This window comes from Gallus gallus, chromosome 11, assembly GCF_016699485.2.
Source record: "Gallus gallus isolate bGalGal1 chromosome 11, bGalGal1.mat.broiler.GRCg7b, whole genome shotgun sequence".
NCBI lineage: Eukaryota > Metazoa > Chordata > Aves > Galliformes > Phasianidae > Gallus > Gallus gallus.
Window position 1 is genome coordinate 17726688 of NC_052542.1, and position 20789 is coordinate 17747476.

General features: G+C 44.1%; 1 protein-coding gene across 2 annotated transcripts in view; it reads left to right on the forward strand.

The window, feature by feature from the left end:
- BANP (BTG3 associated nuclear protein) overlaps window positions 1-20789 on the forward strand; it is a gene marked incomplete in the record, with an annotated part of 130249 nt that overhangs the window by 66593 nt on the left and 42867 nt on the right. Inside the window, 2 exon segments of one of the 2 annotated variants that reach the window (NM_001173545.1) lie at window positions 1200-1271; window positions 3077-3121. In NM_001173545.1, the coding sequence (NP_001167016.1) occupies window positions 1200-1271; window positions 3077-3121 (117 nt within the window). 2 annotated transcript variants of the gene reach the window in all.

Sequence of the window (20789 nt, forward strand, 5' to 3'; positions counted from 1 at the left end):
TTGGAATGCTGCATGATACAAAGGTAAAGAAAGTCACCTTCTTCCCCCCTGTCCCCAGGCAGAAAGGATTGCTTGTTTGAAAATGCTGTAAATGGATCTTAAATGTTCCTTGCTTTTCCCTGGGGGCCCTGAGAGCTCAGTGTTAAGGAGGGAAACTGATTCTAATCTCGACGTGGACTGGGCTGTGCTCTAATTTTATATACAGTCTCTATTGTCAGAGTGATACTTTCAGTATGTTTTTTCTCCCTATAAATAGATGGTTTCCTTCCAAAGGAAATGAAACTGTTTGAAATAGAGGGATCTGTGTTTCTTTGAAAATCACATGCAATTGTTCTTGTGTTATAAAATAAGAAGAGCCTTTGACAGAATTCCAAATGATTATCTTTAATCTCTGTCTCATGCAGGCATATTAAAATGAACACAAAGCCTTATAAACTCCCAAGTAGGTTATTTAGAATCCAATCTTCCTCCAGGTAAATCACAGTGGCAAAGACCTCTCTGGGCTGGTGAGGACGCACAAGGAATTCCTTCCATCCTCTTATCCTCATTTCAATCAAATGATAGGCACGATGGCATTCTGCAAGGGTGATGTGGCCAGCCATGCTGAGCATTAACCTTATTAAACCCCCTAGGGCAGATTGTCAGCTAACACAAGCCAGTGTAGCTGCATTGGAATTGCTAACTTCATGCCAATTTATAGCAGCTTGAGAGGTGGTTGTTAGCATGGCACTGCGCTTCACCATAACTTTGTGATTTTAAAATAACCTTTTAGAAACAATCTGTGAGTAGTTTTGCTGCATCTCTTTGAAGAACTGAGTTTCCAAGGCCTTTAAATGGGGTCTGCTTTTGAACTCATGGGTTTGGGAGAGGTAATGCCTATCTGCCAACGACTGTTAGTCCCGTGTGTCAGTCACAACTGCAGACTCTTCCTTGGTAGAGACATTTAGAATATAAATGTGTTTTTTTTATTATGCCCACTTTCTTTTCCTCTGATGTGAAAACGAATGAATGAACGATGGCAAAACATGGTTACACTTGAGGTTTTTTTTTTAAAGCAATCTTAAATGTTTTCCATCGGATGAGTCTTTTGCTTCCACCTACAACTGTGTCTGTTTTAACTGTGTTCAATCCAAACGAGTAGTTTCTTCCCCTAGTTTTGGTTTTCTTCTGATGCTTCCTGGTGTTTTCTTTTGTTGTGGATCCCGCAGGGCCATCTCCACATAGCCCAGGTTCCTCAAGGCGAGCAAGTCCAAATCACGCAGGACAGCGAGGTGAGCCAAAGCTTTGGGTGCACGTGGGTACAACATGGGGCCCTGATTTGGGAGCATGCTCTCCAGACCAAGGAGGCTGTGCTGTCCGTGTGTGATGTCAATGACTGTACTATATGGTCTTCACTGGAGATGGAGCTGCGTACACTCAGAGCATTGTAGGAAACCTAGGTTGGGTGCTTGCATTGCCATTGAGTGAGAGAACATTCTGTACGGGTGCAAACTGAATGTGTTGGGAATGCTGTGTCTTTAATTGTGTAAACTGTTCAACAGGAGTCTGGAGAGTAGTCAGACTTCATCTCGTGAAGATGTATTCCAGACTGAAGTGAATTTACCTTCATTATGCATTGAGCAATCTGGCGCTGCACTATTTGCACTTCATATTTTTTTCCATTAAAAATATAGAAAGGAAATGGATAAATCCAATACTGAACCCTCCAATTCTGACTCTTTTTTCCACTCAGGCAGAATGACCACTGAAGCTGCTCCATGTACCTGAGTGGGGAAAACTGTTGCTTACTTAAGAATGTATAGGAATTCCTAACTGCAGGGGCTGCTGTCCTATTTCTTCTGCTCTCAGACTTTGTTTACATGAGGAAGCAATAGCAAAATAAGGTTAAGCATAAATACTGACTGCAGTATTTACTGTATACGATTTCCCTGTAGCATTTATTTTTTTATCCAATGTTAAATGTATGTTTGTGGGTTAGTTAGATCCATTTCCAAAGCATTCAAATACCAAAAGCAGTTTAATGAAATGTAGAGGAAAAGAGATGACACAGGGAGGTATTGAAGGGTAAGTATTATGATAAATACAGTATAAATATTACAGTTAAAGGCAGTGTTCCTGACAAATCTCTTCAGACTGAGGGAGCAGAAGAAAGGATTGAAATGTGCTACAGTGAGTCTGAGACAGTTCTGGGGTGTGCACCATTGGTTTAAAAGCTGCTGGAAAAGAAAAAAGCCATTCATCATGTCCAGCTGTAATCGATGCTGAGGTTTAAACATCCGCATCCATGGGTTGGGAGCTGCTGGGTGTGAGAGAGCGAAGGGTTACGTTGCTCTGTGACAGATGCAGACATCTGGTTTTAAGTTTATTGCAACGTATGCAGCTTGAAGAAAAGGAAAAGAGGAAGTGTTGCCAGTAAAAGAAAATGTAGAAAAATATGCAAATCAAAGAACTAATTTCTTTTCCTGAGAGCAATATCCTTGGTGTTAGGGCAGCGCATTTTCTCTTAGTCCTTGTGCATTTAACAAGGCATTCCCTTGCATATGGGTGAAAGCTTCCTTTTGTTACCGTTCTTCTTTCGCTTTTAGACTTTGTAGCTGCAGTTCCCTTTGAAGTGCTGGATGTTGTTCAGGGTTTGTTGCAATGGGTGCAGTTCCTGTAACAGAACCATGCTGGTCTTCAGCATGGAATAGTGGTGAAACAAAAACCTGTTAGCACAGACAGTGACCTTCCGGCAGCATTCTGTGCTGATAAGTCTTGCACAGCTAATTCTAGTTCAGTAAGGCTTTGACTTACATTGACACCTATATGGGAAAAGAACAGTCCTAGGAAAACTTGCTGGTGCTGAAAACCCTCCTTGCTTTTTTATAATAGAAGTCTGTTTATCCTCTGTGGTTAAAGCGCTGAGCATTGCAGTGTAGCTGGATTGCCAAGATAGCCCTCAGAAGAATTTCCTCAATTAGCAGATTTCCTTAATATTGAAATGGTTTGATAATGAGATGAGAAATGGGCTTTTTTCAGGAGTGAGCAGTTTTCTGTATTCACAGCTTGTTAATTGTCAATGCTTTTTGTTTTACAGGGAAACCTGCAGATACATCAAGTGCACGTTGGGCAGGATGGGCAGGTAGGAACCGAGCTGAGCTCTGAGCACCTTCTTACTTTATAACTGATGTTGCAGTTGGAATGATTTCACATTGTCAGTGTCTGTTTTATAGAGGGAAATCTGTTCTGGGCTTTGTTTAAGTAAACAACTCACAGAATGAGAAAACATAAACCTAAGTGTTTTGTCTGTGGGCTCAAAGCGTGTGACCAAACTTATACCATTCCTTCTGCCATAGGTTTTATGCCTGTGTCTTCTACTTTCTTTGGCCTCTTCACTCCTATGTTTACTAACTGGATTGATTATTTGGTGTACAGTATGTTCTCTTCCATGTTATCAACTGCCACTGGGGCCAGATGTGGGCTGCAGGCTGTGCAAACTGACAAACGTTTATTGCTGAGTTTTAGGCAGCTATTTTTTCATTATATGGCTGTTTTGGGAGAAACAGATCTTTCACATCTGCTTTTGTTCTTTCTGATAAGATGGTTTTATTGGGTGCATGTGCGCACATGAGGTAAGAAAAGAGTTTTTGCTTTGAGTGATGAGTCAGTAAGTGTTTAAATGAGCAGAATGTCCATGTCAGGTGCTGGCAATGTTGTTAACATCTGATCTCAGGCACACTCTACTAAATGCTGAACTCTATTACTGTGTCCACAGCACAACAATATTCCTGTATGGAGCTTTCTAGGCGGGCCACTTGATTAAAAAAGCAACTGTTGTGAGACTTTTGTGTTGAATATTAATAAGCTGAGACATTTGGTTGGAGTTTGAGCACTGCCCTGAGCTGTAGAGACTCATGAACCCAAAAGCCATGAGCAGCTGTTGGTACTCGGAGCCTTTACGTGCAGTAGAGGAGCAATCTAAAACATAAAGATTAAAAAAGCCCCGTGCTTTAAATATCTGTTACTGGGACTTTAATCAAAAATAATTTTTGAGAAGCAGGACTGGGAAAGGTGATGTTTTGGGTATGTGTGATAACTTTTGTTTTGGAACGTACCGGTCATTTGTTCCTTCTTGGCAACATATTGATATCAAAATGACATCTTCTGAGAAGGTTAATGTTAGGTGGTTTGATGTCTCTCTGGTAGCAGCATGTATGAATTAACTTGAGTTTTGTCCATCACAGCTGAGTACCGTTATCGTTCCCCTGCAGTGCATTCTCAGTGTGCCACAAATTGCATCGTAAGTAGAGCCAAAGAATATAGTCTAAATCATCACTGCAAATTCATGCTGTATTAAGGGGTGTGTTTGAATGCTAAACGTTTTCCTGACCCTGTCCCCCATGCCAGGCAGGGGCAGGCATGTCCCTGTATTGCAGCAGTAGCTCTTATCTGTTTCTTACGCTAAAATACCTATGGAGTAAAAAGACATCCAAAACACAAATGCCCATTGCTTGGGTCTTGCTGATCATCTGACCAGTTGTGTTTGGGGGCACAGTGCTGGAAAATGGCATTCTGAAAGCACTTGTGTGCTTATACCCATACGTGTGTATGTGCAGTACATCAGTAGGTTGTCTGCATGAAGACACCTGGGCTATCAAGCAGTGTAAATAAAGCAGTATTCATGGGGATAGTTTGGTTCTGAGTGGTTGTGTTGGTAGGAAATGAATTTAGCACCCAGGTCCCCCAAAAGCAGTTGCTGTTTAGCTGTGTTCCAGCAGAGCAAAAACAAACAGCAAGCAACTGTTTAGGGCATTTTATCTCCTTTCTCCACTCGACATCAAAACCTTCAGCAGCAGCTGAGGCCATGTGAGCTGCTTTTGCCCCAGGGTGGATGAGCAGCACTCACATGATTGCTGCAGCAGCTGAGCTGGCTCCTGCTCATCAGCTGAGCCACGGTAAGAGACCAGTTGTGGAGCTATTAGCTCATAAAAACTGCGAGGGAAAATGAGTTAAACTCAACTCTGTTTGTGGTTTAAGAATGGAAGTTGAAACTAATGCATTTTCCTTGGCGCTGGCAGTGGGATAAGAGCACAAAAACCTGTCATACGATACGGTTCAGCGGTAATGTAAGTCATAACAATCCAGTAGCTCGCATCGGCTGTGCATGACCTGCGATCAAAAGGACTTCTGTGGTTTTCCCACCTGTCCATTACTTTTCAGGAGAGTGCCTTTTTTCTTCCTGATTAAGAACGTGAACGTTCCCTGCCAGGGGACTCTGAGCAGTTGGGTAATAAGGGAAGTGAATAATGCATCGCTTTGGTGTCTCCATTTGCTTATCGATGTGCCCAGCTGACACACACGTACTTACTAATGGCACAAGGTCTCAGCTTGACTACTTTTCCTTTAAAAATGCTTCTTATTCTCCTGTTTCCCACGTATTATTGTGACCTTATATCTTAGTTTCAGCTGGGGTGGACTTGTTTCCTTCAGGTGTCATGCTGTGTTTTGGTTCTAGGAGAAAAGCAGCGTTGGTAACTTGCTGGTGTTTGTAGCTGCTGCTGAGCAGTGCTGTGCAGAGCCAAGGCTGTTCTCAGCAAAGGGCCCAGGGAGCGGGGAGGAAACACAATGAGGACTGACTTGAGCTGGCCAAAGGGATGTTCTGTCCCATATGACCTCGTGCAGAAGGAGTTCTGAACGGGGTGGGAGTACTCCTCTGCTTTCTTCTGCGCTCTGCATCAGTCAGGGGTGGTGAGAATTGCTTGTGCATCACTTGTTATATGCATTCATATGGATATGTGTCATCATAATCGTTATCCCGCTCTCTATCTTAGTAAATCATTCTATCTTAAGCCACAACAACTTAGCAGGCTCCAAATACCCTCTGTATTGAGATGAGGTTTGGTTCTGCCTCCTGATTGTGCCCTTTGCAGCCCCGGCTCCTTGTAAGCCTTCTGCTGCTTGTTCAGAGCAAAGCATGGGATCTTTCATCTGAAAAACAGGAGAAAATGGCATAAATCTACCATGAAATTTTATCAGTAAAGCTTCCAAGGTGACGGATGTGTTCTAGGGCTCACGATGCTGGCAGTAAACAGCAGCTTCTCTGTAGAATGCTGCAGTTGTTGATTTCTTCTTTTTCTTTCTTCTTTATTTTTCCACCCACTTCTGAATTGTCTGTCTTGGTAGTTGCACTGAATTTAGATCTTGTTTTTCTGGCATCGTTGTTCATGGAACTAATGAAATCATGCCAAAAAGAACTCTCTCTACCTACACATGTGTTCTATTAGCTGAAAGTTTCATGTTTCAATGCATGTTTAATAAAAATACCAAACTGCAAAAATAATTAGACTTCATATTAACTAACACTTGAAGCCTCGGAGCGGTGGGAGTTCCTTTGGGCTTGGCGTTTTGTTCTTGTGAATGACTAGAAGGTTTCTAATTTGTCTCTTTCCTCTGATTACCCGACTTCCTTTCTCCCTACCTCCATCATTCCTTTCCTTTGTTAAGCCGTAGTGTTCTGCACACTGGGAGGTGTTCAGTGTGTACCCTGCCCGTGCCATGCTGACATGGTGCCATGCTGCTTGCAAGCTTTGGAGTGTAGAGAGACAGAAGAGGACAACTTGAGCAGTTTGACATTCCTTGATGTCATGTTTTAGGCATTCCATTCAGTGCATCCTCACAGCCAGCTTTTCTCCAATGTAGAAATTAATTAAAGTGACACCAAGCAAATGGTCTTCAATTAATAGGCCTAGTTTTTAAATTAAAAAATTGAATACACTTCAGAATCTAAAATAAGATCAGCAATATACATATATATATGGAGAGCTGACGATCTGTTCTGCTCAATGAAAAAATAATAGGAATAGCAGCATGAGTTCACTTAATCTGAAGTAAGAGTATCTGTAGGTAAAAGTCAGCAACTGTAAATTGCCTTTGTAATGCCGTTCTTCCTACTGTGCATATGCAATGAACATTTAGAATTGTTTCTGATAGGACAAGGGGGAATGGTTTTAAATGAGACAGGGGAGGTTTAGGTTGGCTATTAGGAGGAAGTTTTTCACTCAGAGGGTGGTGACGCACTGAACAGGTTGCCCAAGGAGGCTGTGGATGCTCCATCCCTGCAGGCATTCAAGGCCAGGCTGGATGTGGCTCTGGGCAGCCTGGGCTGCTGGTTGGCGACCCTGCACATAGCAGGGGGTTGGAACTGGATGAGCACTGTGGTCCTTTTCAACCCAGGCCGTTCTATGATTACGTAAAAAAAAGCCCAACAACTTAGCATCTCATATAGGCATGGTCTCTTACAGATGAATTTTTGATCAGTGGTGCACCAAGAGCAATCTGTAGCTGTTGGGCTCTGTGTACACAGAGGGATGGGATGACGCAAGTAGCACATTTTCCTGCTACTCACTGGGGTTTATTTGTATGGAGCAATGCTCCCATCACCTCTCTTTGAGCCTTCGTGCTGCCCTTGCTGCTGTGGGCTTTCTGGCAGCTCTGAGGTAGCTCAGCAGGTAAGCTTTAGCAGAGCATCCCCATGGTGTGTGCAGTGTTTGTTGTGAGCTGATGAATCCACAATCGGAGAAGAGATTCTTGCAAAGCTGCCGTCGTGCTGGAGCAAATAGAGTGGAGTGCTGCAGAGCAGCAGCTTGCTGCTGTTGGGCCTGAAAGGTGGGAACAGACACATGTGTGAGGAATGGATCAGTGAGAGCTTGTGTTTTATGTCCTCGGGAGGAGGATGGATCTGCTGCCTCGTTCAGCTCTGGTTTCAATACACACAGCACACCCTGTAATGAGCTCAAAGGAGATATGACCTCATCACCTATGTTTGAAACATCTGTCCTATTGCTGTTCTCTGCTGCAGCCTGAAGTGCTGGGCAAGCTGTTAAGCCTTACAGGAATAGAAAAGGGAGAGAAGTGTTCCAAACGTTGAGAATAAACCTTGCTAATTCTAGTAATTCCACTTAATACCCACAGAGTCTCACTTGTAAGCAGATGAAACTCGGATGAGAATAGCTTGTTTGTGGAAGTAATTACTTAGTAATGTATGGGCTGGTTTTAAAGCAGCTCTTCTGAGATCATTTGTGTTTGTTTACCTCATTGGTAATTACTGAGTTATTCACACTTGGCTTTACAAGGGGACCAGCATGGTTTTTTAACGTCCAATTCAGTTCATAATTCCTGCAAGGTGTTCAGTGATACAGACAGAAACGTACTGATGTACCAACCTGGCGTCTGCTCATTTCCATGTGTTCTGCAGATGTCATTTTGCTGGGAAGGAAACTGTTTAATGTATTTTCTGAGTATACATTTTAATTGCTTTTCCTAAGCCTTTGGAAATAGATGCTGCAGTTTCTATCAATATTAGTGACTTCAATGTAAATATATTCTCTGAAACACAGGGAAGAACTGTATTTCACAGCTCTTAATTCTCACCTAATGGAGGTAATTAGAAAGTTCTGAATTTAAAAATACTATTTTTTTTTAAACTGGAATTCTGTAGTCGAGAACAAATACAATGCGCGCGTCGCTATTCCTATCCCTGATTCCCAAGCAGCAGAGGGCAGTAGCATTAAGATGATTGTCAGCTGCCTTCTGAGCTAAAGAAGAAGAAATGAGGAGGCAATCCAAAGCACGAGGAATGCACTGCTCCGACATCAGCCCTGCAAATGCCGTGGGGACAGAGGCACATTCACAGCGTGAGTCTTTCTGCATGCATCGGGGGCTGCGTGTGCACGCGTGTGTGCTTGTGTGCAATGGGCAGAGAGGAAGAAGAGCCTGACTTCTGCAGCAGGAGATTGAGAAGGCTTTTCCCTGCTGCAGCACATCTGCTTTGAATAACGCGTGCAGGGAAACAAACAGGATTGCTAGAAGAAAAACAACAAAATGAAAAGCCCAATATAGTGCAGCTGGAGCTCAGGCACTGCTTGGATGGTCTTGAAAAAAGTAACTGATTATTTCCTAATGGTTCTTTTTTGGTAATAAGTTGTACTGAAGCCTTGCAGGTCTGCTCTGTTTTTTGGGAGCAAAAATTAATGGTTTTGAAACATAATGTGCTTTGTGCAAATCCAATATAGAAACATTCTGTATTTGTGGATAAAGTAAGGCTGCTTAAATTTCAGCATAAGCCTTTTAATTGAGATTATTCCTTTTTTTGTTGTTGTTCTTTGCTGACAGCCCTTTGTGCACATACACCCCTTAATTTGGCAGCCGATGGAAGAGGTGTTCTCCATTTTAAACTCCAGTCCTCCCTTTGGATCAACCAGAATAGCTGTCAGACTCCTGAGTCCTGCAGGCTCAGTGTGCTGGAGGAGGCAGTGCTGTAGCTGAGCAGGTGCTTCAGGACATGCAAATCAAAGTAATTTTACAGCAGTTAAGTGGGTTAAGGTTTGCAGTTAAGTATGGGTTTACAAATAAAGAACAGAGGAAGGTCTGCACCTTTTTGTAGTGGTGCAGCAGGGCAGGATGCTGCCCTGTGGGACAGTAATAGGCAGGATGGCCATGATGGTCCTTGTCAACATGGTTATGTGTAATGTTCTTGAAGCAAATGTGCACAGATGTGTTCACTGCAGGTTATTAGATTTGATGTCAGAAGGACAAAGTTTTCATGCCTCCTATTAGGAGACTGTATTGGGGAGAACACAGGGCCATGGCGTCAGTCAACTAAGCATAAAACATCAACCAAAGCACAGAAAGGGAACTGCTGCTTAAGAGAGAATATTGCAAGAGCTGCGTTCTGTATTGCTGCAGAATGCAAGAAGAGCTCTGAGACTTCATTGAAAATGCCAATTTTTTTCAACTGCATACCTTACCTACTTCTAGGGACAGTGCTGAGGCGTTTGGATGCTCACTGCAAGTCAGCCGGCCCTGCTTTATAAATGAGGTATCACTTTTGGAAAACACCTGTGTTTAAGTGGGATTCCAACTTCAGCTGTAATGCAGTTGTGTTGATGGAGCACTTCTTGCATGTCTGTGTTGCTGAGTTAAGGGATCCTTCTGCCTGGGAGCTGCCATGGAAAGCCTGAAAGTGAAGGCATCTCTTCATACACAGCGAGCTTATGGGCTTTGTGTGTGATTGGCCTTCTGCTTGTAAAATCTCAGTGATGAGTTATTGGATGGCCAAGTTCTGGAGTCAGAGCCGAGCTGTAGCACGGCCTGAGAGCCACAATGATGGGAAAGTAGCTTCAGTTTTTCTTGTTGCTTTAAATTTCAAAATATGTATGTTCTCTTTCTCTGAAGTACCTTAAAGAATGGAAACCTTCGAAGTATTTTACTGGTACATTTTTTTTTAATGCTCTGTTACTTGACAAATGATTGCTAACTTATTGTTAGATTCAAGATTAAAAACAAGTTATTTTTGGTAGCAGTCTCACTGCATAAACCTGCCTACATGCAGTCCTTTTCATGGCTTTGATTGCTTAAAGATGAAAGAGGAGAGAAAATAGCAACGCTTTCTGGAATGGGAATAGGAGGTGCAGCTCTGGCAGATGCAAAGCAGTGTACAACCAAGGATAAGCTGTTGTTCCTTATGGTCCCTCTGGTGATCGAGTGTGGTTTTTACTGTGTGGCTGCTGAGCCTGAATGCTGGATTCACCCATTTGGGTTTTATAATCATCCTTAAGTTAGGGGGTCGATCAGACAGCTCTGCAAAATGAATTGTGTTTTGTCCCCCCCCAGCTTTTAAGCAGCTGCTGTGTGGTGATGAAGTGATGATGATGGGCAGCATCAGTGTGTGCTCCATAGGCAGTAGCTGTTGTGCACCTGTGCCCACAGTGCATGGATGAACTGATGTGCTGGGAAGTTTTCATCTGAATGTCACAGAGAGTGGAAGGAGTGTTCTGTGCCCTTAATCTTTTCAGGTAAAAGTATGCAATTAGCTTTTACATGTGGAAAGGAAGGAGGCATGGAGGAAAGATACAGGCTTGACTAAGTACATCAAGAGTGGAAGAAAGGAATTGCTTCTTTGGAGATGAACCAAGGAGAGTGGTGAGGTGCTGGAACAGCTGCCTGGAGAGGCTGTGGATGCCCCGTCTGTCCCTGGAGGTGTTCAAGGCCAGGTTGGATGGGGCCCTGGGCAGCCTGGTCTAGTGTTAGATATAGAGGTTGGTGGCTCTGCCTGCAGCAGGGGGGTTGGAGCTTCATGATCCTTGAGGTCCCTTCCAACTCAAGCCATTCTATGATTTCATGATTCTATGATCTTACTATAAGAGAGAGCATCACAATTGCCTTTCAGGTCAACTTGCATGAGAAGCTTTCTCCACCTTCTGGTGATCATTAATTACTACAATTCTCATCAGCCATGCTCATCTGTCTTTTGGGTTTTTTTTGCTCTTTTCTGCTGTGGGACACAGCCTGCCCTTATGTGCAGAAAAAAATCCCTCTGCTGAATGCTCTGTAAACAGTCTTCAGTAGCAAAATCTCCAATATATTCATGGCATTTTTCAGTTCAGCTTTTGGCAAAGTGGAACATGAAGGAAATAGCTTCCATTAATAACAGAAGATCCAAAATTGACCCTGCTTTCATGCTTCATTTCAGTGACGCAGGTAAAGATTTGTTTTGGGAGCAAATAGTAAATTCCAGCAGATAGTTGGCTCTAAGAGCATAATATAATGTCTGTGCTTTAAACACCAAGTTTTTCCCTAGTGCTTCTTAAGGCTTAGACATTATGTCACTCAACTATTTTTGTCTTCTGTTCAGAAGTCCCAGTTCCCAACGCAATATCTTAATGACCTGTAGGGTCTTGCACACGCATCGTAACCTTTGTTGCTGTTCCTTGCCTTATTGATCAAAAGTAATGAAGTGCACAGAGATGTTAAAATCAGCTTATTATTTTAATACTGAAAACTATTAGGCTTTTTTTCCTCCCCATTATTTTTGTTTTGTATGCATGCTCAGGCTGGTGGAAGAAATGAGTAAAGGTGATTTGTTCATCTCTTCTACTTCGTTTGATACAGTCCGTGAGCGACAGAGTCCATAGAGTGACCAGCAGTGGTTGTACAGCAAGGCTATTTAATGGAGGTTTTGGAAAAGGATAATATTTTCTGTCATCTTTTTTCTGTTTTCCTCCTAAGAGGGTGGGTTGTGCCATTAAAATTCCGTTCAAGCAGACAGGAGAATTTATAATGCTCCAAAGAATATGTTCTCTATTTTTGAGTATATTATGTTCTTTATTCACCCAAATCTTGTTTTAATATTGCTGTAAACTTAATAAGAAGAGATGAGATATGAAGTGATAATCTTTTAAATATAAGGAAAAATAATTTTCTCTACCTTCATAGAAGGCATAGGTCTAAGCCGTCCCTTATTAGAGATTTTGGTAATAAAAATCTCTGCTTGTAGAATAGCAGTCCCCACAAAGCTATCTGCTGTGCTCATCTAGAGAAATCATTTCTTTTTTGTTTTGTTTGGGTTTTTTTTTTAGTGCTCCTCATTTATGATGTTTCTCCCCATGTGATATGAGCCGTGTCTTCGTGTTGCAGATGTGCCCATCTCCCACCACCGTTGCGTGCTCTGATAGCTCTGTGCTCCATTACTTGGAGTAGCAGGGCTGCCCCTTGGACCGCGTGTGCTTTCAGAAATCACCATCCCCCATTGCAGACTGCAACCCGTGAAGGATCTGGGCGGTGGTGGTAGGGGTGGGCCATTGGTGCCCATGATGGCTTCATGCTGTATGTATTATATATCCTTGGCTGGAAACCAGCTACTTGCTTGCTGCTGGCTGACCCCGATGATTGCTTAACTGTTCAGCGTGGGGAGATCTCGTTTCATCCTGCTGAAAAACAAAGTACTCGTGTTGGTGTGTGCGTGTTGTCAGGTTACTAAATGGCAGGTATAGAGTTCAGGCCATTAGCGCGGTTAAACTTTGCACTGTGTTAAGTGCAACAGTAAATCTCAATGATTTAAACTTGTCTCCAGGTTTCCGTGCTGTCTGCCTCGCTTGGGCGATCCGGGGCTGTTTTGCTGTTTCACAACCAAGGGGGCTCCCCTGCTTCGTCTCCTCCCTTTGAGCATTTGCTTTCTCAAAGAGTCGGGGCACAGCAGCTCTCTTTTAAACCACGGGGGCTCATTTGCAAAGAAGCACTGAGTTTATCTTTGAGGGAAAACCTCCGTGGTTTACAAAGGCTTTTGTGAGATAATGCTGCACACGGTGAGGTTTCACCACCGATTGACTTGGAGCGTGTGTTGTTTTTTGTTTAATCCCTCCCATCTTTCCAACAGATTTTCAGTCCAGTTTTTCAGAATTCTTAAAATATTTTGAAGTAGCGGAGCAAATATTGAATAAATTGAAGTAGGATGTCGGAGGAACATTCCTTTGTGATTTGTGTGCTGACTTGGAACCATCCATATAGAAAACCACATATTTCTGCAGCTGCAGTTTTTAATAGTTAATTTTTGTTTCAAGCGGACGCTGACATTAAAGAACTACAAAATGGCCAATTTGTTGCTTGCTTTAGGGATTGAAATCCCACATCAGCAGCACAGCTTTCAGTTCTGATCTCAGATGCTATTTTAATTAGCTGAGATGTATTCGGTGTATTCAAAATCTCACTTTATTACTGTAACATTTGGAAAGTATATGCGGGAAATTGTCCACAGTAGCTTGCTTTAGCCGTTTCTTCGGTGCTCTTTGTGGAAGAAGTACTTGAAATTATAAGCTTGATAGAGTTTATTTGATCCCATCTACTGGGACTAATTGCTGTATGCAGGCTCAGTCAATTATCCATCTAGAGCTATCAGTTCCCGACTGATCTGGAAGCAGAAAGCAGCACTGCTTTACACAGAGATGCTCTTCCTTTGATAGGGATGCTGGGCTCCGACCAGGACTGGGCTATGAATGAAGCTGTGTTACAAATGACTCTGTTTTTTTTTTTTTAACTACTGTTTCTACTCCTGAAATAGATCATCCCCTGCTTTTGGAATGACGCTATGTATTTATGTTAAACAAGTGCTGGAGATGACCCTGAAAATGGGGAATCTCAGTCCCATGGCAGTGACATAGGAGATGCTGTTCATAGAATCCTAGAATGGCCTGGGTTGAAAAGGACCACAATACTCATCCAGTTCCAACCCCCTGCTATGTGCAGGGTCACCAACCAGCAGCCCAGGCTGCCCAGAGCCACATCCAGCCTGGCCTTGAATGCCTGCAGGGATGGGGCATCCACAGCCTCCTTGGGCACGCCTGTTACACCCAACCCGTCTGACTTAGGCTCTGCTTTGTGTCCAAGACTCTGTGTTCTGCTTCAGGGCTGTACTTCTGACTCCAAACCTCAGTCAGCCCATTGGTTTCAATTGTCAAAAAGAAATAAGGAGGGTTGTGGAAGTTTCTGTGATGCATCAGATTTGGGTAGAAGCAAAATGTCAGCAGTGCCAGTAGGTAAGCAGAGGTATCAACTCATAATGACAAAACGTTAATCAGAATTCATACACCCCAGAACTGTTTTGTGCCACTTCTTTTGGAGCTTTTCCTGCATTAAAGCATTTTGCATGTATAACAGTAGGAAAACAGCAATGTGTGTGTCAGGGATAGGACATCTGTGCTGTACGAACACAGGAGATGTGGAGAGCAAAACGCTGTGAGAAAGACAGGAGCAAAACCAAAGAGGTGGTTCTAGCAAGGGCACAGTGATTTTGTTGTTGGCTTTGGTGATGGGATCATGTTTTCCTTCAGGATAAATTTATTCTATAGTAGGTCAATAAACAAAAACTAGCTTATCAAATGGGGAAAGGGCTTGGAAGCCTACAGAAGAGAGTACATCCCAGTGATGCATACACCAAAACTCAGTACCAAATATAAAGTTATGGTTAGTGGATCTGACTCTGTCCCACACACCTGTGTGTGGATGCGTTGTGCTTTGGTGTGAACCTGGATTGCACATCTCCTAAGGGGAAGTCAGTTCTGTCCGTAGGTCCGTGCAGTGCTGGAGCAGGGCGCTGATATCCAGAGATGTGTAGTAAAATGCCAGCTTTTACCTTCTGGGGCATGTTTTTCATTGTCAGTGGTGATAAATCAGGGAGATGCTGCATGAAATGCAGGGGAAGGAGTGATCAGTGAATCATCTGTTCTGGATTAAACGGTGACTCAATCAAGCATAACGGGAGTGGAACTGTCAAAAATGTTTGTCATTGGCCTAATTCTTTTCCAAGTCATTCCAAGAGCTCCATTATTTGGTGTCTGTTCAACACTGGGCTCTACATAGTGAAATCACTCATGAAGTTCTTGTGTTTCATGGCAGTTTGTGTAGATCTGTTCTTAAAAGCTGCAGATCTGAGGAACGGATTTGTCTTCTGTGGAGATGCTCCAAATTGAGATGACCTTCGGTTGGATCCGTGAGCGTTATTTGGAGCAGATTGGTAGTTGTGGAGGACTGGGAATGACTGAGGTAGAGGTGGACTGCTCGGGGATACTTCTGTGTCGTATTTTAGGAAGAAATGGTTGTGTAGGAGCATTTATTGGCTACGTTGGCTACAAATGTCTTCGGTGGAAACGCTCCCTTCCCTTGGGAAGACTTAAATTACACCAGTAAAGAACACTATTTGCCCTTAATACCACTACCTGTGACTTTCCGGAGTTCATCCATTGATTGCAGCATGCTTTGGTTTTCAGAGTACTGCGTATTTCATTGCTATGGGAGTGTAGTGGAATGCATTTCGAGACCGCTGTCTGACTTGATTGCTAAACAAATCTGTCCCTTCCTACTCTTATAAAGTCGGAACATCCGAAGTCCGAGTCGGGTCCGTGTTTTCCAGGCGGAGCAGCACTTTTAATGCTTGCTGCACTGCCCGAGGCCCCCACTTGTTATCACTGAATTATAAACTTCTTCCAGCAATTGTTTGTTTTTCTGGAAGGCTTCGATGAAAACTACAGCAAAGAGAGTCAGAGGAACAAAAGAATTCCTCGAGCATTGCAAAACCCTTGACCAAATGGACACTGTTAGTGCTCTCGATCCAGTGGCGATGAGGGAAGGGCTGCGCCTTCGTTGGCTCTGGTTGGGCTGGTGGCTTCTGTGCTGTGTTGGCAGCCAGCGCCTTCGGGAGTCAATTAAGGACATTCCATCTTTCTAACACAGTTTTAATCTTATTTCCAGTTCCGCTGCATCAGACTAAGCCAGATTGTTTTATAGATTTTAATGTTTATTTAACGTATTTTTTTTCCCAGCCTGAAATATGAAGTAGAAGAGCCTTTCCTTTCCGTGTCAGTGGCAAAACTAGGAGTGCAAACTTCTCAAACGTCGAAGCTGACAGAGAGATTTGTGCTGGATAATCTTGGGGAGCTCTTTTCCAACCCTTAATGCTTCTCTGATTCTCTCCTTCACCATTATAAATTTTCAGGCAAATATATAATTTCTGCCCTCGGGATTTCCCGGAATGAAAAGCCTTCTAATTATAGACTAGTGCATAACTGTAGAAGAGGAAAGCATAGTTCATTAAAAAAACAACAACAACAACAAAAAACAAATAATGAGTTAAATCACCCTTTTGGAAGTGAATAACATCCCTCTAAATTTGTTTTGCTCAGAGCAGGAAAGCAGAGCGAGAGAGTTGGTGGTTCCCTCCCCCATACTCATACAGACCATACTCTGTAATGGCACACGGCATCCAGCGGCTGCTGCCCCACGTCTGCAAACAGCGCTGAGCATGGAAGCGGCTCCCGTCGCAAACTCCAGCCCTGCAGATAAGGGCTGCTTTGCCTTTCGTCCAGCTCAGATCTCGTTGTCAGTGCAAGAAGTGGGGTTTAGTTTGAATCGTTGTCCGAATTCACACCAGCGCTGTATTGGTTCCAAATGTTGTATGCGTTGAGAGTTGTGTTTTCCAGTTCGAGTGGAGCGTTTTAGAGGAAAAGAGGAATGGATTTGTCGTCTCGTTTGTGCTTTTACTGTAATTATTATTAAAGCAGAAATTGGGGCAACGTTGTTTGAATGCGGTGAAAATCGTTGCTTTTCTCCACCTGGCAAAAACCAAAAGCTGAAATGTCCCCAGGCACCACAACGGTGTTATTCTGTGACACTGAAACGCGGCAAGGAAGGGAAAACGAAAGTCAGAATTGTGCTGTGCTTAAAAGAGGGGTGAGAGGTGCCTCCTATGTGCCTCTGCGCTCTACTTGATAGCCATGGAGTTTTATGGTCGGTGCAGTGCTGCTGATAGCATCTCGGCGCCGTGTTCGGTGCCGTTCCCCCGCATTCCGTGTCTGTGTGAAGCACAGCAGAGGTGCACGGCAGCCTGGTTGCTCCGGCGTGTCGGCTGTGCTGTGCGTGATCTGGGGGTTGAATTTAAGAAGCAGTGCATAGCGGTGTGATTTTGTAGCTGTGCCTGAGCTCGGCGGCCTGCTGTGTGCGGGAGGGAGCGCTGAGGTTGCCGAGCATCCATAAGAGAAGCTACCTTCACCTTGTGCTGTCAGTTCTGTGCATGCGACCCTTACGGGTAATGCAAAGATCGAAGCACTGCAGGGAATTGCTTTGAGAGCGGCTGCTTTAAGGAGAAAGAAATGGGGAGGAACAGCTCCTTTGTGCGTCCTGGTGGAGCTGCTGCCGAAATCCCATTGAGGAGCGGTGCTGTCGGAGCGCCGTGCTTACAAAGTGCGGAGGAAATGAAATGATTTTCTCTTACCACCAGATCCTGCTGGGAATTAAAAGCCCGGTTTTAACGCCGGGAGTTGGTAATTTGGAGCAGGAAAATGCTTTGTTTCACTGATCGGAGTTTTCTAATCTAGCAGAAGGGAGCTGCGGGGCTGTGCCAGCAGCAGTGCGTTGTTCTGAGCATCCCGGGACATTTGCGCTCCTCAGCAGCGCCGATCCTTCCACCCGGGCTGTGATTTTAACAAACTGTTCTCTATATGTTGTTATAAAACGATCACCCGGGGTGTGACTGCGCCGTGTGGGAGAGCAGCACTCAGTGCTGAGCAGAGAAAAACACACTCCATCCCAAAACATCAAAGGAATATGAGACGATTGGAAGAACTACGTAGGTAGAGAATAATTTGGTTATAGGAGTTGCACCCATCTTGTGCGGATCACCGTGCAGCTGATCAGGTGGCTGGCTTTGTTTAGATGTTGCACCTAGCCAACTCATTGTTTCACTGAGCATTTCCATTGCTAATTGTTTCTTTCGTTTTCATACCCATTGCTGGACACTGGGTAACATTTTGCCTAAAATCTCTTAAGCTACAGTATCCATCACCACCACAGGGGAGCTGAACATAGAAGCCAGTGAATGGAGCTCCCATCTATCTTTTTAATCCAGTTGCACCAGATGCATCGCATAGCAGTACCACAAACCTCACTTTTCTGTTCTGAAAGCAGTGTTGGTTGGAAGGGAAGGGAGCTCTTATTTGGGCACAGCTGTGATGGAAGTCAGCTCTGTGACTTGTGGTTCTGCACAGACATAGGCTGGGGGCATCAATTGCATCTGAGCTGCGAATTTGAAGCTGCTTTCCAATTATTTTGATCCAGGGTAGTTTTATTATTATTTATTCTATGAAAAACTTTGTGGGTCTTCTGAGCATTGAATGGCGACGTCTTAGGAGTCAGCTTCAGTAAAGACTCCATTTCTGCCCTGCTCTTTGAAGTCTTTTTGAACTGTTCTTTTTAGGTCAAAAAGTAGACTTTCTCTCCTCTCCATATGTCTCCATACGTCTGTCTAATCAGGAGCTTGTTTCTCCCTCAGGATGGGCTCTGGCATCTCTTTTCTCCAGTTGCTCCAGGAAAAGTTTGGCTGCAGAAGAACCTTCTCATTTTGGCTTCGCGTTGGTTTCCCCTGCTCTGTGTTCTCAGAGCCCATCAAAGGCTGCCTCCTGGCTCCCTCCTGCCCTGACATTCCTTCCCGGCTGTGCTTTTTGCTGAAACTTCAGGAATATCCTGCGCTGCTCCCTTTGAAGTGTGCTTGTGCCACTCTTGCATAACTGGTTTCAAGCCCCAGCAGCCTCTCTCAGAGTCCAAGCAATTTGGGCAGCTCTCTCCCTGGGGCTCCCAGTGGCTGCCAGGTACCACTCTGCATCCCACTGACTGCCAGGCTCCTGGCACTTTCATCCCAGCAGCACAGAGCTGCTGGCACAGCCCCAGAAATGTGATCTCAAGTTATGACTTCATGCAAAAATTACAGCATTTGCAAGCAGTAACTGAGATTAGAAATTGTAAGGGAGCATCGCTTTTTTGTTTTCATTTCCTGCTTGGTGGTTTGTTGCTTCTATGGAAGTATTCTCTTGAATTGCTCGGGACTGCTTTCCTCCTCGATACCATCTTTATTTGTTGTGAATTGGTTATGCAGTCAGTCCTTCCTCCATAACCTTTCCTGAAAGCAGTGTGGGAGCTCTAAACAATATATGTTCTGAAATACGTGTATTTCAGAAGCAAACTGAATTGTGCCTGGTCATCATGCTTGCCAATTAACAGACCATGGGTGTATTCTTGCATATCAAATCCTACAGCTTTATACCTCTGTGCTGTGTCTAAGAGGAAAAACAACCCCAAAATGTGAGTTGCTTGCACATAATGCAGAAAACAGTGTCTCATTTAGGGTTGATGATTGTGCTTAATTTCAGGCAGAGGAACTGGAGATGTTCCTTGTGCAGCTTTGGTGGTGGCGGGGACAGCCCCTTTGGGAGCTGAGTTTTCCAGGCAGGGTATATATAGAGGGTTGTCTAACCTAGGCTGCCAACTTGGAACAGACCATAGGACTTAGAAAAGACTTATATATCAAAACATACAAAGGCACACATGCAGGAATCTCATGGGATGGTTGCATTCCGTGCTGTACCGGCCGTAAAAAGAAAACAGTGTAGTCAGTGGGAGAACAGAGGATTTAAAGTCTGCATTTGCTAGGTGTGCAGGAAAGCTGAAACCCAAATGGGCTGAGTACAAGAAGAAGGAATGCGGTTGGGCAGCAATAGCTGCTTCTGGCACTCTTGATGCATTTAGCCATTTTCTTTCAGCTCTGACAGAGAGAAAGAAAAGTAACTGTGGAATTGGACAGAAGTCAGAACAGTGCTGCACTCCGGTAAGATCCGAAATACAGGGCAGCTATTCACTCTTACCTTCTAAGGCTGAAAGAGGTTGAAATGATAGAAAGTCCTGTGGCTAATCAAACTAGTGAGCTATTTTTTCATTTCAGAAGGCTTTCTTTTTATTGTCAGTGCGATGGAAGGCGATAAGAGATAAGATCACAATTGTAATCTGATGGGAAAAGCTCGGAAGCAGAACGCCTTTCGATGCAGCAGAGCTCGTCAATGGAAGCAAGCTGTATGGCTTATGGGAAGGCAATGGGGATGGCCAGGCTGCTGTGGCGCGGTGCAGAATGCACATCCTGCAGAAGAAGGGACCTGCAGCCACAGCCCACGTGCTGCACATTTGCTTTATTTTTATTCAGCAGCTCAGATTTCTCTGAGCTCCGTTTTCTCAGATTATCGTCTGAGTTCGGTTCAGTGCTGGAGATGCTCTGCTGGAAATTACAGCATGGTTTTGATAGCCTGGAGCAGTGATGGCTGTTGTGTGACCCAGGGCGGCCATTTGGCCTGCCTGAACAATTTATTGCCTGGGCCGTGGTTGCTGCAGCAGTTGTGCTAGAAACTTCTCCTCTGAGTCTCAGCAGCACTGTCACTGTTTTTGGATGTGTCTGCAAAAGGGAGGGGGGGGGAGATGAATAATGTTCTGGAGTTGGTCTGACTCACTCATGAGCTTGCCCATGGGAAGAGGCCCTGTGGTGAAGGCAACTCAGGAGGTGCTCAGATTGGAGGATGCTCGTGGGCTGGGGAGCAACTGGGAGCAGGAGGGAGAGGATGATGGCTGCAGGTGGGGTGAGCTGGGCAGGGAGGAGAGATGCATAG